General features: G+C 39.8%; 1 protein-coding gene across 2 annotated transcripts in view; it reads left to right on the top strand.

Moving 5' to 3' along the window:
* Positions 1–16,572, top strand: part of necab2 (N-terminal EF-hand calcium binding protein 2) — a 149,198-nt gene that overhangs the window by 67,079 nt on the left and 65,547 nt on the right. For both annotated transcript variants that reach the window (XM_026172965.2, XM_080303435.1), the window contains exons 6-7: positions 14,461–14,597; positions 15,011–15,135. In XM_026172965.2, coding sequence (XP_026028750.1) covers positions 14,461–14,597; positions 15,011–15,135 — 262 coding nt within the window. The remainder of the gene's footprint in view (positions 1–14,460; positions 14,598–15,010; positions 15,136–16,572) is intronic.

A 16,572-nucleotide genomic window follows, 5' to 3' on the forward strand; every position in this document is an offset into this window, starting at 1 on the left:
CCACACCAGCCCTGAGATTTTATCCACACCTTTTTTGTTCAACCTTGAACAAAAAGTAGAGGCTTTTCCAATCTGACTACTGAGCTCCATCTCCAGAAACAGGGTGTCAGTGAGGACTGTCCCAAAGCATTTGAATTTATGGATGGTAGTTTGTGGAGGGGACTATCAACACCTTGGCCCACAATATTTATTTTTTTAGGTACATGGTTAAGCCAAAGTGACTGTAGAGAGTCAGTCCATCAGTTTATTTGAGACTGCGTTCACGGTGTGTGGGAACTACAGCTAAAGAGAAAGTCTCATACGATAACAGCCTTCCCCTTTATGCCAAAATGCTCATTCATATAATCTAATAATTCCTATAGGTGCATGATCACATAAATTATGATTAATACTGATTTATTGTGGCTTTCTCAAAAGTATCTTGTATCATCTTTGTTTAACCCTTCAAGACCGGTCGGAGCGGGCAAGCTCCGTTTTGAGTAACTATTTTTAAAATTCCGGTAGAACTGCAACCACATAGGCTAGTGCAGTAATTTTTTTTGCATATGAAACCGGAGGACTTGTACTCACATTTTTCCATCAGCTTGTCCTAAATCACGGTTTCCTTCCACATAGGGCATTGCAAATATTTCGTAAAAAGCATTTGCAGCAACAAAAACATAATAGTCCAGAAACACGGTTTGCCGATCTGATCAGCTGTTCATAACACTTTCTACGTTGGAATAGACATCAGCGCATGTCCGCCATTACCTGCTCAAAACCGCAAGTGATGTCATTTTCGCGGAAAATGTAGTTTCAAAAGCATAAAGTCATGTTTGACTTTATGCTTTTCTGTATAGTTTCAAATTGCACTGCTGGAAATAGTTTATTTTGATGCACATTTTTTGCAAATTTGCATTATAATATTTATTTTCGGTTTTCCTGCAGTAAATAAAAATTGGTGTATCTCAAAAATAAAACTATGAAGACACTCAAAATAAATTTCCTGTGGTGGGAAGCTGTTTTGTGCAACTTTTTTGTATTTACAGTTCTGAAGGATAAACCTCATACATTTCTCTAACTAGAAATATATGTAAAAAACAATTATCAATTTTTTTTGTAGTTTATTGTACTTTATTGCAATTTATGCAGTTACTATGGAGTTCATGGATACATATTATTAAAATTTGGGATATAACGGTTGTATTGATGTATGGCAACTTGAAATGCTCCCAAAAATGGCACTACAGCATGTAAAAATATAAAGTTAAGCTCTGGTGGACTTGGCTCTATGGTAGGTCTTAAATGGTTAAACAATCCGTAAAGATAAATTCTTTAGCACCCACAACTGTGCTTTAAAAGCAAGGCTCCTAAACCAGGGGTCTAATTTGCATATTGAACCAAATACAAACACGGAAAGAACACAAGTCAAACATTTGAAGACTGTAACTCTCTCTTTTTTTTCCTTTGGTGAGTGGCTGTGCAATGGCCACAAAATCCCACTGAGAGAGTAGATTATGGCGGTGCACCCTGTGTGTATGTGTCCACCCTCAGTTTAGTGTCATGCTAATGGCCTGGTAGATGTTTTCAGTGGAGGAGAAGCGGGTGGTCAGCCATCCGAGTCTACCATTAGTGCTCAGTCTCACACACTCGCGTGCACACAGTGTACACACTCAGCTGAGCTTTCTGTGGTCAGCTAGCAGTGCAGCTGGGATGTCTTAATAAGAAGATGGTCACTGGGAGTAAAAAAAAAAGGAAAGTGGAGAGTAATAACCAAGGAAAACAGGCTGAGCTCTGTGTGTGTGTGTGTGTGTGTGTGTGTGTGTGTGTGTGTGTGTGTGTGTGTGTGTGTGTGTGTGTGTGTGTGTGTGTGTGTGTGTGAGAGAGAGAGACTGGAGACTGACTGACTGCAGCTAAATCTGATTACTGACGCAGACGGTGAGAATAGACATTTATGGGGAATATGTTTCTCCCTGTTACAGGTGTATTTGCTTAGACCTAGCTTCCATGCAGCTAAAATTGTGTTGCTTGGAGACATATTGACTGAGGTTGCTCTGATACGATTTTAATTGGCTGATGTATGAAGCTGAGGCAGGGTTTTCGAATAGCAGACCAGCCAGGGAGATATGCTTCTGCTTTCCAATCCATCAAACTTCTGTTATCCCCACAGGTAGAGGCCTGCTTTGGGAGACAATGTCGGGTCTGCAGTGAGACTTGTGATATAAAATTTGACTCGTCTTTAACTGTGAAATGAAAGGAATTAACAGGACTTCAACTGGCAGACAACTCAGACGTCTGGTAACATAAACAACTTTTATTGGTTTCCATGGCAAACAAGATCAAACCAATAGAAAGTAATCTAAAAATAGTCAGCCAAAGAAGTCTCCAGAGAGCACACAGTGGTAGGCTGAGATGTGGGCGTTGTATGTCCTGAAGCAGTTTGAAGGAGAGTTAAAAGGAAGTGCAGGGACAGGAAACTGCTCACAGGGTATATGAGCTCTTCTCTTCTCTTCTCTTCTCTTCTCTTCTCTTCTCTTCTCTTCTCTTCTCTTCTCTTCTCTTCTCTTCTCTTCTCTTCTCTTCTCTTCTCTTCTCTTCTCTTCTCTTCTCTCAGGGTAGCAAAGTAGCAGGCGCTCTGTGTTTCACCACTTTGACACTTTTGACTTTCTTCTTGTCTTATTATTCTTATGATGAAACTTTGAGCTCCCCATGACTGTTAACTCATTCACTGCCATTGACGTCTATAGCCGTCAATTGCAGTGAATGAGTCAGAGGTGGGACCAAGTCATTGTCTTGCAAGTCTCAAGTAAGTCTCAAGTCTTTATCCTCAAGTCTCAAGTCAAGTCTCAAGTAATGTCAGGCAAGTCAGAGTCGAGTCTCAAGTCACTGGTGTAAAAGTCCGAGTCAAGTCACAAGTCTGAAACTTTGAATTTCAAGTCCTTTCGAGTCTTTAAAAAAAAAAAAACGAAAAAATAATGTTGCAGTTATGCTAAATGTAAATATTAGACCATGTAATTTTAAAATCTGTGTTTTTCTCAACACATGACAAAATAGTGAACTTAGAAAATATACACAAATTGTGAAATTGCACCTCTTTAAAATGCAGCTCAATTAAACCTAGCTCCAAGAATAATTTTCACCGACAGTTCTGAGATACGCTGCATGTTATTCTTGGATGCGGTTGTAGGGCCAGCTTTAAAATCGCATGACAAAAATATCATACACATTAAAAAAAACTGTATCACCAACGTAGCCTGGACAACATTTGCTAGTTAGATGAAGTCAGCTATCTCATCTTAGCATATTTATTTCAATTCAATTCAATTCAATCTTAATTGGCAGACTTCATGTCCATAAAAACAAGACAAAAAACAAAAAAAACAAAAAACCACACACACACACACACAACACTCCCCCCCCCCCCAACACAAGGTATACACCATTAAATATATATATGTATATAAATAAGTATCTAAAACATTTGTAAAAATATAAAACCATAATATACATAAAACACAATTACTTAAAATAAATCAATAAATACACAAACACTTTAACCAGTGCTTTCTGAGACTGGATGAGTAACGGGAACCACTCACTGTCGGATCTGTGAGTGCTAAAATTATACTGTTACTCGAACCATCCAGTCGTTCTCTAAAATTGAACATTAGCTTCCTTAAAAGTGCTTTAAAAGTCCAAACACCCACAGCTACAAACATCTGGCTGGCACTATCACTTCTAGGTATCCTGCAAAGGATTCTCATCGCATCATTATATGCAACATGCAGCTTCTGCATGCTACATTGTTTGTAGTATGACCACAAGGGGGCAGTATATAGCGGTGTGCAATACGCTTTAAACAAAGCCACTTTAACTGGAAGTGAACAAAAGCTGAATTTGCGTGCAATAGTATTTGCCTGCACATAGAGCTTACACCGTTGTCTGTATATGTCATCATCATCATTCATTTGCTCAGTAATAAAGTGACCGAGGTATTTCACCTTTTTATGAACTTCAAGAGTTTTTTGTGCCAGTTTAAACAAAGGGAAATTTAGCTGTTTATCCTGCTTGGTTCTACATATCAAAACAGCACTTTTAGCAGCATTGTACTCAATGTCATATTGCACACCATATTCAGTACAGACATTAAGAAGATCCTGTAACCCAGCACTGCTTGGACTAAAAACAACCAGGTCATCTGCATACATAAGATGATTTATCAGTGCTTTACCTAATATACACCCAGTGTTACAGGCTCTCAGTTGTATGGACAAATCATCAACATACAAATTAAATAAAATTGGAGACAAAATCCCACCCCGTCTAACACCATTGCTGACACCAAAGGGGGCAGAAATACCGCTTCCCCATTTAACCTTCATGTTCTGATGAGCGTACCAGTAAGAGAGAATCCTCACGATGTACTGAGGAACTCCCCATCTCTTCATTTTATCAAAAAGTTTTCTGTGGTTCACTCGATCAAAAGCCTTAGAGGCATCAATGAAAGACATGAGGACAGATGAATTTTTAGCCCTGTACAAACTGACTATTTCCTTGAGTGCATATATGCACATGTCAGTGCCGTGCTTTGAAGCCAAACTGATTATCCAGAGAAGAGATGAACACACTAACTCTGTCAAACAAGATTCTTTCTAACACCTTAGATAAAATACTGGCTAGTGCAATTGGCCTGTAATTATCCAAGCAGCTCACTTTTGCAGCTTTGTCTTTCATAACTGGTACCAGTAAAATACACAGCATTGAGTCTGGTAATATGCCATGAATCATAAACCCAGTGAAACAGAGTGCTAAAAGAGGAGCTAGCCTTACACTAGCATGTTTTAAATGTTCTGCAGTGATGTGATCCAAACCAGAGGATTTATTATCAGACAACCTATGAATGGCTTCATATACTTCATGTGTCCTTACACTTATTGTGTCATTACTCATGTCAAGATTGTCCTCATATGGTTCACTTTTTATACAGTTAAACAACGCACTGTAATGCTGTCTCCATAATGCTGCAATGTTATCTGCCCCAGAAACACCTTCAACAGTTGATGGTAGAGATGGTTTACAGTTATTAAGAGCTTTCACCTCTTTCCAAAAATCTGCCGTATTATTACACAGCATTTTCCTGGCCAAAGAATCTGCTCTTAGCATTTGCTCATTTTTAGTTATAAAGCGAACAGCGTACTTATATCTGGCATTCGCACATTTTTTCTGTTCAAATTCTGGGCCTTGTTTAGGTCTTCCAGCCATGGCCCAACATTTATAAGCTATGCGAGCTTCATCATGGTACATGGATACATGTTCTTTCCAGCCAGGTCTGATGTTAGGTTTCTTATGCTTATATTGTTTATCAAGCAGTGTGCCACTTTTATACAGAGCAGTCACTATATCATCATACATGGAGCAGAGTAAATGTTTATGCACAGCATTCTTACAGTTGACATCTTTGCACAAAATAGCTTCTTTATTTATATGCATATTAATAATCATACGGTTCTTGGAGTGAGTGCATACACTCATGAAGTTTAGTAACTTCCGGTCACTGCAACAAGCCCAGGTACAGTTTACCGACGGATGGGTACAGGACCTTGAAATGCACCGTGTAGAACGAAAGACCATCGTACGTATCATAAGTTTACCAGTCTCACAAATCGTCTTCATAAATACACATTCGTTAACCGTTTATTAATAGGACCTTTGAGCTCAACGGTAATTAATTAGTAGTGGAAATAATTTCTGGTTCATCACAGAAATGTAGCAGTGACAACAATACTGTATGCTGTAATCATACTGGGCAATTAGTGATACAAAAAAACCTGTTTTATCCTGTGAATAAACGTATATGTTTTTGTCAATGTACCATAATAACATAAGCGAAACGCAATATTGTGTCAGGACAATTCACTATTTATGCACAATAAATAAAGGAGCATAGCGCCACAATTTCTGTTCAGCGCCAGACTTGCTTGTAACCTATATCACCAATTATGTTATGAAAATGATGTATTAACTACTAAAAAACACTGACCTTCGTGTAAATGCTTGGAGCAGACTAACCTGTGAGCTGGAGTGTTCTGGGACGTTATATTTGATCTTTGAATGGCTGCAATCCAGGCCACCCGTCGCGTCTTTGTTACTTCGGAAACATGGCTCGAACAATTTCTCTTCAACGACATAATCCGATAACAACCGATCTCTTTACCCGTCGGCTTCCCGTGGCTGTCATGCGACCGGCTATTGCAGTTAATAATACAACAGCTTCTTGACATTTTTGTGTTTCTTTTTATCGCTGTATAACTGATTTTAATTGAAAGCCTGCGTGCGCTAGTACCGCTTGCCACGAGTTCCCAGAATCCTTTGCGGTTCTACCCGTGAATGACGTCACATTTTCAATCTCTATATAATATGCATGTTAAATTTTATATTTGGGGTAAAATATCAAGTCTTTTCAAGTAAACCGGTTCAAGTCCAATTCAAGTCCCAAGTCATTGGTGTAAAAGTCCAAGTCAAGTCACAAGTCTTACAACATTTTTTCAAGTCAAGTCTAAAGTCATAAAATTAATGACTCGAGTCTGACTCGAGTCCAAGTCATGTGACTCGAGTCCACACCTCTGGAATGAGTCAATGGGTTTAACTCATTCACTGCCAATGGCTGGCAGTGAATGAGTTAATAATCTTTTTTTTCTTCCATGCCAATCAGACTCACAGTGTGCTGCACTGACCTGACATGTAGTTATATTTCTCGGGAGTTGTTCTTGCCAGGTTATGTGGAAGGTTGCAATGTAGGATTAAGAGGGGTTTCTGGTTACATCCTAAGTAAATTTCCCACTGAAGCATAAATCAGGCATCAAGCGACGGGTGACATGTAGCAGAGCATGCTTCCTGGACACAAGCTGGGGCCTGATCCCTGCAAGAAATCGCTGGGTCACCCAGAGTTAATTGAATGTTTTTAAAATGTTATTTTGAAAAACAAAAAGCATAGAAATTTGCACAACGGTGTTAAATATTTCCCCCATAAAGACGACATTTAAGGACCTCCCGTGTAACCTTAATGACAAGTTGTAACACTTCAGTATATGTGTATAAAGATGTGGTTTGACGGCCATTAGAATAGTTTCCGGGTTATTCCAAGTGTCACTACATTATGATGCAAACCCGATCATTTTGTTCTACAAGCACGCCTGAAATATGACAGACAGAAACCACTTGTGTCAGAAAAAAATTCAAGGGTTACTTTTGGTTGACTTTCAAAGGGTAAAGAGTTAAGTTAACATTGTAGGACCTACTGAAGCAGCCCACCACTGCACCAGCTGTTTATCTAACATGATACCATAGAGCTTTTTTTTGTCTCTTTTTTTCAAACCTGATTGCACATCCATTCCCTTCTAAGAGCTCTCACTCAATTTCTCTCCTTTGAGACTGATCGTGCTCCTTCACGCTAAGCTGAAGGATATAACGAATTATCAGTGGATCGATACCAACACTTACATCCTCTATGTCAGCCATCTGTCTGAGAGATGGTCAGCAACAGCTTTGTCTCTGCCCTGATGTACAGTGAACTGTGAAGACCGTTGTTACATTATTAAGACTGAACAGCACCACAATCACAACTTGATTTGGGGCTTTACTAAAATGGGCGAGCCACTCACTGTTTCATCATGCAGAACCCAGTCATTACATCTTGGTGGATGCTGCTGTGAGCAGAGGTTCTTAGGTTAACCTCTTTTCTCCTCTCCCATTTTGTTAGAATTAATGAAGTCGATGTGTAGCTTTAAAGTGCAAGGGAAGCATATGGCAAATGGCCTGATGTTGTCTGCAAAGCACACTGCACTGAGGTTGTTTGCATGAAGTCAGTGAGTTTAATGAAGTCAATTTTGCAAGGCACATAAAAGCAAATCGAGTAAGAAGTAAGAAGAAGTTCTTACTTTACCGAACAGTGCATCCTTGGTATGAATTCATTAAAGGTTTTATAATTTTCTCTAATAATGTATTTCAGATGCTGCTATATTTCTTTTAATTTGCTGCCCCAGATCTCGAGCTTGGATGTGAAGCAGAGGTGATATTCTTATAGTTTGTTTCTACTGGGATGCAGGTTTTTATCACAGTTTCGAAGAGAGCATTATGCTACCTGGTTTGCCTTAGGTCATAACAGAAGGTAACTGTAGCCACGAGTAGCCACTCGTGTCAATCATACTGGAGATGAACATGTCACCACTGCCTCTCCACAAAGCTTTTGTGACCCCATCAGGGACGGGCTGAGGGTGGAATAATTTCCCCTAACTAGAACAACCTCTGTAATCACTGATTACCACCTACAATCTTCTGTAATCAGCCACCTCCATCTTGCTACAAAGTGTGTGTGTGTGTGTGTGTGTGTGTGTGTGTGTGTGTGTGTGTGTGTGTGTGTGTGTGTGTGTGTGTGTGTGTGTGTGTGTGTGTGTGTGTGTCAGAAAGAGAGAAGAAGGGTGGGGGGGGCTGAACACATGCGTAGGTTGTTAACGAGGAGTTTTGTTGTAACCTTAAGAAAATGAGGGAAATGCAAGAGAGCAGGATGAAATATCACAGGCACATACAAAGGACTGAGTGACCTCCCTGACGCAGTCTCTTACTAGTAACTGAATAAATTAGTTTTACTGAAAAAAATACTTTTGGACTATTTTTCACTTTTATTGGACAGTGGGGCAGAATCACACCCAGGCTCCTGCAGCCTTTTGCCATGCTCAACCGGGTAAGTTAAAGAAAGACCTTTATTTTTAATTTTTCTAACAACAAAGCCACCTCCGTGCTGGAATAAAAACTCTGTCAGGGCATATTGTTGCTTTACGCATATGCATCATTTCATAGGAAGTCTCTGGCACAATGCTGTTTGGAAGAGGCATCAAAATACAATAAAAATGTTAAGCCTCACCGTCGTGACGGTTTGAAGGAGAGCTTTGTATTTCAACACAGTAACACTGTAACTCAGTTTATCTATGAGATAAAGACACACTTATAGATGCTAGGAATAATACACAAAGCTAATTACTAGGTCGTGTTCAGGGAGCCAGCTGAGAGAGGGAGGGTGTATCTCCTCCTGGGTCAATGATCTGTGTGAATTATAGATCACAGTTTTCATATCCTGGGTTTTGTAGCTGGGTCCATGTGAAACATTTGAAAGAGGGAGCAAGGAGGGGGCAGGATAACTGAGGAAGAATGGGGAGGACCACGGTGGATATACACGCTACCTAAAACATGTTGCATTCACTGCATATTTTAAAGTGTTCTGCAGCTGTTTGAGCTGCATAAACATCATGTGTTTAAAAGTTTGGATAGTTTCAGATGTGTTAAACCAAATTTTATTAATGTCTGGTAAAATGGCACATGTTATACAGCCTGGTGTCATACAGGGGCTCATCCGATGGCCTCCATTGTTAAGTCATGATCTTTAAAACAGTTTAAAACGCCCTGCACAGTGTTTTGACTGCTTTGTGTATTTATCAGCACCTAGTTGGAACTTTATGTATCTGTAAATTTTCTATTTTTTGTACTTTAAGGATGCATAATGACTGTTCACAGCATTAAATAGATCGGCAATTCTACGAAACAGTTGCTTTATGTACTGTTAGCATTGTAGCAGCTGACTTCTTGGTCGTATTTTTCCATCTGTACTTTTAGAATGGTCAATAAAAAAGGTTTATTTAGGTTGTTTCTCGGTTAACCTTGTTAACACATACATCAAGCACTAAAAGTAGAGTTGTTAGTGGCGTTGAAAAATAATGCAGTAGTTTCTTCACTTAATTCTACAAAGGGAAAAAAAGGGCCAGTATTCATTGTCAGCACCCGCTGTATTTAAAACAGCACTGTGTCAAGGTACTTGTCAGGAATGTGTTTTTACTTTGAAGTGGCTAAAATTTAAAGGGACATTTTCAGTAAGGACACAAACGTGATCTCTTATAACAGCCTCATGTCACTGAAAATGTCCTGGAAAATGATTTCGTGAAAAAAGCTGAAAAAAACTCTGCCTGCAACTGTAATAGCATAAAAATATATTTGTTATACTGTTTACAGCCCCGGGGCCTCTTGTAGTGTTGCTGTATCTGTTCTGTGTGGCAGGTTTTCATAAATGGAGCTGAGCCATTGCTTTTGTTTTACACACTTCTGTGCATTGCTTTACACTAATCGTGATTTTCAATTTCATGTTTACATCGGTTAATTTGAATAAATGTAATTCTTTAGTGCAGCAATGACAGAAAAAATGGGGGAGAGAGGGAGAGATGTGGAATGGTGTGCCACAGAACTGTTAGGCCTTAAACGCCTTGGCCATTAAGGCACTCCATTTTCTCTGAAGTTATACTGGTGGCATGTTTTTGGATACCCAAATTGAGAATTTTTTGAATTCTGCACAGTGCCTTTAAAATTTCATACTTCATATTCTTGGTAGCTTGTGTGTCCCTACAACTCTCCAGTTTGTCAAATCTTATTTTCATGGTTTGCTTTGATGCAAACCTTTGCAAGTAGTGCCCAAATGTTACAGTTATGATCAGCGATCTTGCATACACGTTCATATGAGCTCATGCACTTTTCCATTTTATGTGAGATTGAAATCTGTCTTCATGTTAGGTTTATCAATGCTTAAAAACTTACAACGACATAATATGGTAATATATATGTATGGGGTGACACGGTATCGACAAGGAAACAAATAAGCTTCTTGTTGTTTGTGACACATCCATTCATTTCCATCCAGTCTGTGGATAATGGCTCTGTTAATGATAACAACAATGGATTGCATTTATATAGCACTTTTCTAGGCACCCAAAGCGCTTTACAATTCCACTATTCATTCATTCACTGGTGCAGGCAAACCACAGTTGTAGCCACAGCTGCATTGGGGCAGACTGACAGAAGCGATGCTGCCATATCGCGCCATCAGCCCCTCTGGCCAAGTAGGCGGTAGGGTAAAGTGTTTTGCCCAAGGACACAACGACCAGGACAGAGAGAGCTGGGGGCATCAAACTGGCAACCTTCCGGTTACAGATGAGCTTCCCAACCCCCTGAGTTGCCCTGACTTGTGTTAAATCTTGTGTCTGTTTTGTGTATGAACATTTGGATAATTGTGCTAAGGGCAGTTATATCTCAGCCTTCATCTATTATTTTGCCTCTACCGACCATCATAATTCTTATATCTTAGCTCATCCTTCTTGCAAATCTGCTGATTTATAAGGCACATGCATTTACATTTACCCAGAGGGAATTTCCTACCAATATTTTTTTTGTTTGCTATAAATGCTAGAACTCAGCTTGTCTAACTAAAGACAAAGCATGTTGAATATATCAAATAAATGGCAAGACTTTATCAGCATTTTCCAATTTTAAGACTAAATGTCCACAATTGACTCGCAACACCGTCATAAACTATTCAATAAAACTGATAAGATTCTCCTTTTTCATTTCTGTTTATTCAGACGTGTATCCCTCTTAAATAATTGAATCTCAGCGTGGTAGTCATTAATGTGTCATCGGCGCCTCCTGAATAAAACAGTAAGTACAAATTGGACGACAAGCCTAAATTCTGTAATCTGGTTGCTGTTTTACAGATAGTTGAGCTTTTATTGGATGCTTTTGAAAATCAGAACTAGCTGACTGGACTATTCTGCACACAGATACGGATGAGTTTGGCTCTTTCAGTGTATGCTTGCTTGTGTGCATGTGTGGAAGTCATTGACTATGATAATGGAAGTCAATACAGAGGCCTGTGTGATTCGCTGTCTCACAGGAGCGTTTGTCTTTGATTAGAGTGCAGCAGAGAATGGGTGAATGCACAGGAACCTTAATTGTCTTCCTGAATCACTGCACTGTGACTCCTGACAGTAAAGCTGACATGACCGACTGACTCCACTCTCTAGAGTACATGTGCAGTCAGTTATGGCCTGGTGTTCAATAGTCAGGTTTTCATGTATTATTCTGAAAAGGTTTTGGCCTTAAACATGTCTTAAGCAGTACATGAAAGCTGGCAGTTTTATTTCTTTGTCACCGTTGCCTGTCAGGCCCCAACGTTAGCAGCAAAAATAGAATTCAAATTCTGTCACCATCTCTTAAGTTTGCAGACTGAAGACATCTGGGTGAAGCAAATTGGTTCAACTGTGTCCAGTTAGCTAATTAAGCTGAAGTTGCTCCATGAGTTGGTGGAAAATACTTTGGTTGACTTTGAAATGTTTCCAGGTGATTAGTTTTGACGCACCATAATCTCGCCGGGGCCTTTCTGTGTGGAGTTTGCATGTTCTCCCCATGTCTGCGTGGGTTATCTCCGGGTACATCAGATTCCTCCCACCAAAGACATGCAGTTAAGTTAATTGTCCATATGTGTAAATGTGAGTGTGAATAGTTGTCTCTCTCTGCGTGTTGGCCCTGCAACAGGCTAGCGACCTGTCCGGGGTGTACCCCACCCCCTTACGGTAGCTGGGATAGGCTCCAGACTCCAGAGGATGGATGGATGGATATTTTTTTGATGCTTTCCTCCCTGGAGATCCAGTACCACCACTACCAGATTTTATCTATTCTTAAAATGCAGCCTGGTGCTTTTTTCTTTTCATTTTTCTACTTTTAAGTTTACCAGACATGGCACATTCATCAAATAGACTGCCTAGTACTACTATGTTTATGATTTATTGGGCTTTATTTTTGCTATAAAATATGTTAGAGCTGCAGCTGTGTATTTCTCCTTCTATATTCTGACTAAAACAGTTTCAAATATGCATAAATAAAAACACTTCCATGCATTTTCTTCTACTGGTCCAATTTAGGATCTTCAGGGCAATTGGGAACAAAACTCCCAACCAGCAAGTGGTAAGAGCCACAGTTTGCCCTCGATGGGTTACCAGGACCTAAATTACTTAATCATATGGTCAAATATTGGTACAGTAGAAATAATGAGGGTTAAAATTTTAGAAACATACTCTTATTAGTTTCGCTTTATTTTACATACATGTTTACATATACTGTAACCACTAGCCTTGGAAATAACTCTTCAATTTCTTATACTGACATGCCAATGTTCCCAACTTGGAGCGAAAATGAACTATTCATGTCAATCTTTTAGAATTTAGATTAATTTTTTGAGAGAGAAAGAGAACAAAGAAAAACCAAAACACTACCTTAAAGTCTTTAAATGCAAACTGTAACTTGCAGTAAACTGTAAAGTACAGCCTCATACTTGAAATCCAGAACTGACAGATGTGCTGCGACTCATTTTGAATGGACTGGCTTTTTTTAAATTTATTTAAAGCACACCTTCACGCCGTTAAATAATTAAGTGGTCGCTGTGATAAGGTCATCAGAGTTAAAGCAGGAGTGCCAGTCTTATCTGAAACACTCAACTCCTCTGCCAGTTTGCTGTGTTCACACTATCAGCGGAGCAGCTCGGGGACGCCTGCTTTGATGCGTTCACTAGGATGTCACTTGTCTTTTTTTAGCTTCTGTCTTTGAAAATGTTTGAGGTAAAAAAAATTAAAAACTTTTCCAAATTTTCCACATTCACAGGTCTGTCGTTTATTATTGGATTCTCATTTATTTTAAATATGCATTCGTTCAAGGACTCATAGCCACTCATGACACAATTTAAAACAGCTCTGGGAAAGCTGAATACCAACAGACTGATGCACTTCATCTAAGGCGGCTGGTGTAAATCGGGTGGAACAGTATTGTAGTAGAACGGTGAATGATGCTGACAACTGATGACTTTATTGATCCCTCGCCTTTCTTGCTGCTATGCCTTTGTGTATTGCTAGAGAAGAAGAATATTGTTTCAGCGGCTTCGTGTCTTTGTCTGCTGAATCTGAACTGAAACAGTAGGAAGTAGGAAGTCACATTTTCGTGTCCCTATGGGGCTACAAGATTTCCATAATTCAACATTTCCTTTAAGGCAAAAGTGCTTCTTAAATTCTAAAAGTAAAAGCTTTATTTATATATATCATTTACAGTAATTAGCACACACAGCAGAATAGCATCACACAGTAGTGGCCGTTTGTGAAAGACAACGCTTGTCTCAAAGTTTCAGTGACACCAACCTTTCCTTTTTCACTGCAGCTGCAACACACTACATCCACAAAGTCAAATAATCAACTGTCTGTATAGACGTCTCAAGTCGTTCATTATCCAATAATCCATTACCAGCTGTCAAGTTCTCCAAATACAGTGCACTAGTCTGTTTTTACTTGTTATTTTTGCCTCCCTATCTGCTGTCTGTCCACTGCGAGAAGCAAATCAACCATTAAATGAATGCAAGGAAGAAGCAAAATAAGATTTGAGCTGAAAAGTCTCTTCAGGATAGTAACGGACAGGAAGGCTGCAGTGCTGCGCTGTGATGTGTGAAGGACATGATGAAAGGGGAAGAAAACATTGACTTCACAGACATTTTGATGTTACATCTTTTGACAGAACAACTCAAATTATATATGACACACGCTGTCAATCCTTTTTTTTTCTCTCCAGGTGTATGAGAGGGGAACCAACGTGGAGCAATTTGTTACCCGTTTCCTGCTGAAGGAGTCAGCCAATCAGATCCAGTCTCTCCTGAGCTCTGTGGAGAGTGCCGTGGATGCCATTGATGAGCAGCACAGCCAATCAGGGTGAGCCAATGAGGGGATCGCTGGCTGTTATGTGTGAAATTGGGAATGTGCACATGTGTGTTTGTTCGTGACTGTGCACATGTGTCACGGTATTATGTGTAAAACTCAGATTGTCAGCGGCTGTAATGGGAACCAGGCAGTGTTTCAAGCACAAATCGTCTTTGGTTAAAACATCTGTCACTCTTGCACGCACACACAGAAACCAATTTTCATCTCCTTCATCACATTTTCATCACCTTCTATCTCACCTTCATTCCTCTTTTGTATCACTCGTGCGTAAGCCAATTCTCCAAATCCAAGGCATTTTATTGTTTTTTTGTCTTCTATTCTCCGTTCCTCCTCCTCACTTTTTTATCTAATTCTCTTTTCCCCCTTCCCTCCTCTCCATCCTTCTCCATCTCTCTATTTTTCAGTCATCTACCTGCCAAAGTGAGTCCACGGATGTCAGGGAAGCACTACGAAAACACTGTCCCTGACTATCCCCCTAATAACAGAGTCAGCACCAGGGAGGCTGTCAGGACCATCAATACTGCTTCAGGTGACAACTGCAAACACACACACACACTAAAGCACACGCTGAAGATTGCATGATTGGAGGCCATCCTTCATGTAATTAGCTTCACTTCCCATCCTTTTAGCAAGGTTACAGCGTTCTGACTGAGCAGAAATCAAACTCTAACTGTTACTCATCAATTTTACTGCACACACACTTATCCTTATGTAATTTATGCTCCATTGTAAAACACCTAAATCAGCCACCTGCACAGGTCTGATGCAGCTTCCCCGTAGCGGAAAGGGCAGCGCAGAGAAATTCTCATGGAAATGAGGGAACGGGTTTTTGAGGAGTCAAGAGCTGAACTAAAAGCAGGGGAGGAAGACGGCGAATAAAGAAAGCGATGGCTAAGGAAGAAAAGAGAGAACATGGGGAGTTTTTTTTTTTTTCAGCATATCCCACAAGGTGTTAAAATTTAAGGATAAGAGTGTGTTAGTCCACTCAGCACTTGACTGTCTGGTGATTTTCTATATGAGGATGTGCAAGAGCACTAAAAGTTCCTTTTTTCTCTCTCTTTTACTCTGTTGGTCTTTCTCTCTGTGTCATCCTTCACCAGCTGGTAGTTAGCGCAACACTGTACCCTCACTTTGAAACTTTGTACTCTTCAAACAAATTGCTTTTCCAAAAAGTGACACCTCACATTTTCTTCAATATGATTTTTGTACTTTAGTCTAATTACTTTGGAATTTATTCGTTGAGACATGTACTTAAAAGTCAGGCATTTTCTTTAGTGAATGGACCCTGAAATACAATTGACTCTTGGACTGCTAACAAAACTTTATGTAATGTCTGAACACTGAACTCTTGTGGTTCATTGACGTTATTCTGGCGTATTATGCCAGAGATCCAGCTGAAAGGGAGCTGGATCTCTGGCATAATACGCCCCGATGATTTTGCATAATCCTCCGAAATCAACAACAGTGGAAGTGGTGCCACTTTCTGTTGTCCAACCTTTGCCTTAAATCTAAAAGCAAAACATCTACCTTGAAACAAATGTGTGAAATGTCTGCCTTGCCAGTGAAGTGATGTGAATTTTAGAGATCTACTGCTTCACTATCAGGTCTAGAGAGCCTGTTATTCACTTAAACAGGCGGGCCATGCCTGCAGCAGACTCTGTGTTCATGTTGCTGTCACTGAGTGAGCCACTGACACCTCCTGCAAACTTGCATAAAGTCATTCACATAAAGTGAGGTTCTGATGGTCTTTATCACCACTGGGTATTGTTAAATGTCCTTCCTTCTGCTGGGCACTGCCCTGGTCATTCTGAGCACATACAGCTCCTGTTAACAGTGCCATAAACCACAGAAATCTCCCAGCATCCCAATCCAGTTATGATGCTGATATGTGCAGAAGCACTCCTTTAGACAGGGACTTCCTAAATTCAGGGACTAATTTATCCTTTTTCAGGTATTACGCTTGAAT

This window comes from Astatotilapia calliptera, chromosome 7, assembly GCF_964374335.1.
Source record: "Astatotilapia calliptera chromosome 7, fAstCal68.1, whole genome shotgun sequence".
NCBI lineage: Eukaryota > Metazoa > Chordata > Actinopteri > Cichliformes > Cichlidae > Astatotilapia > Astatotilapia calliptera.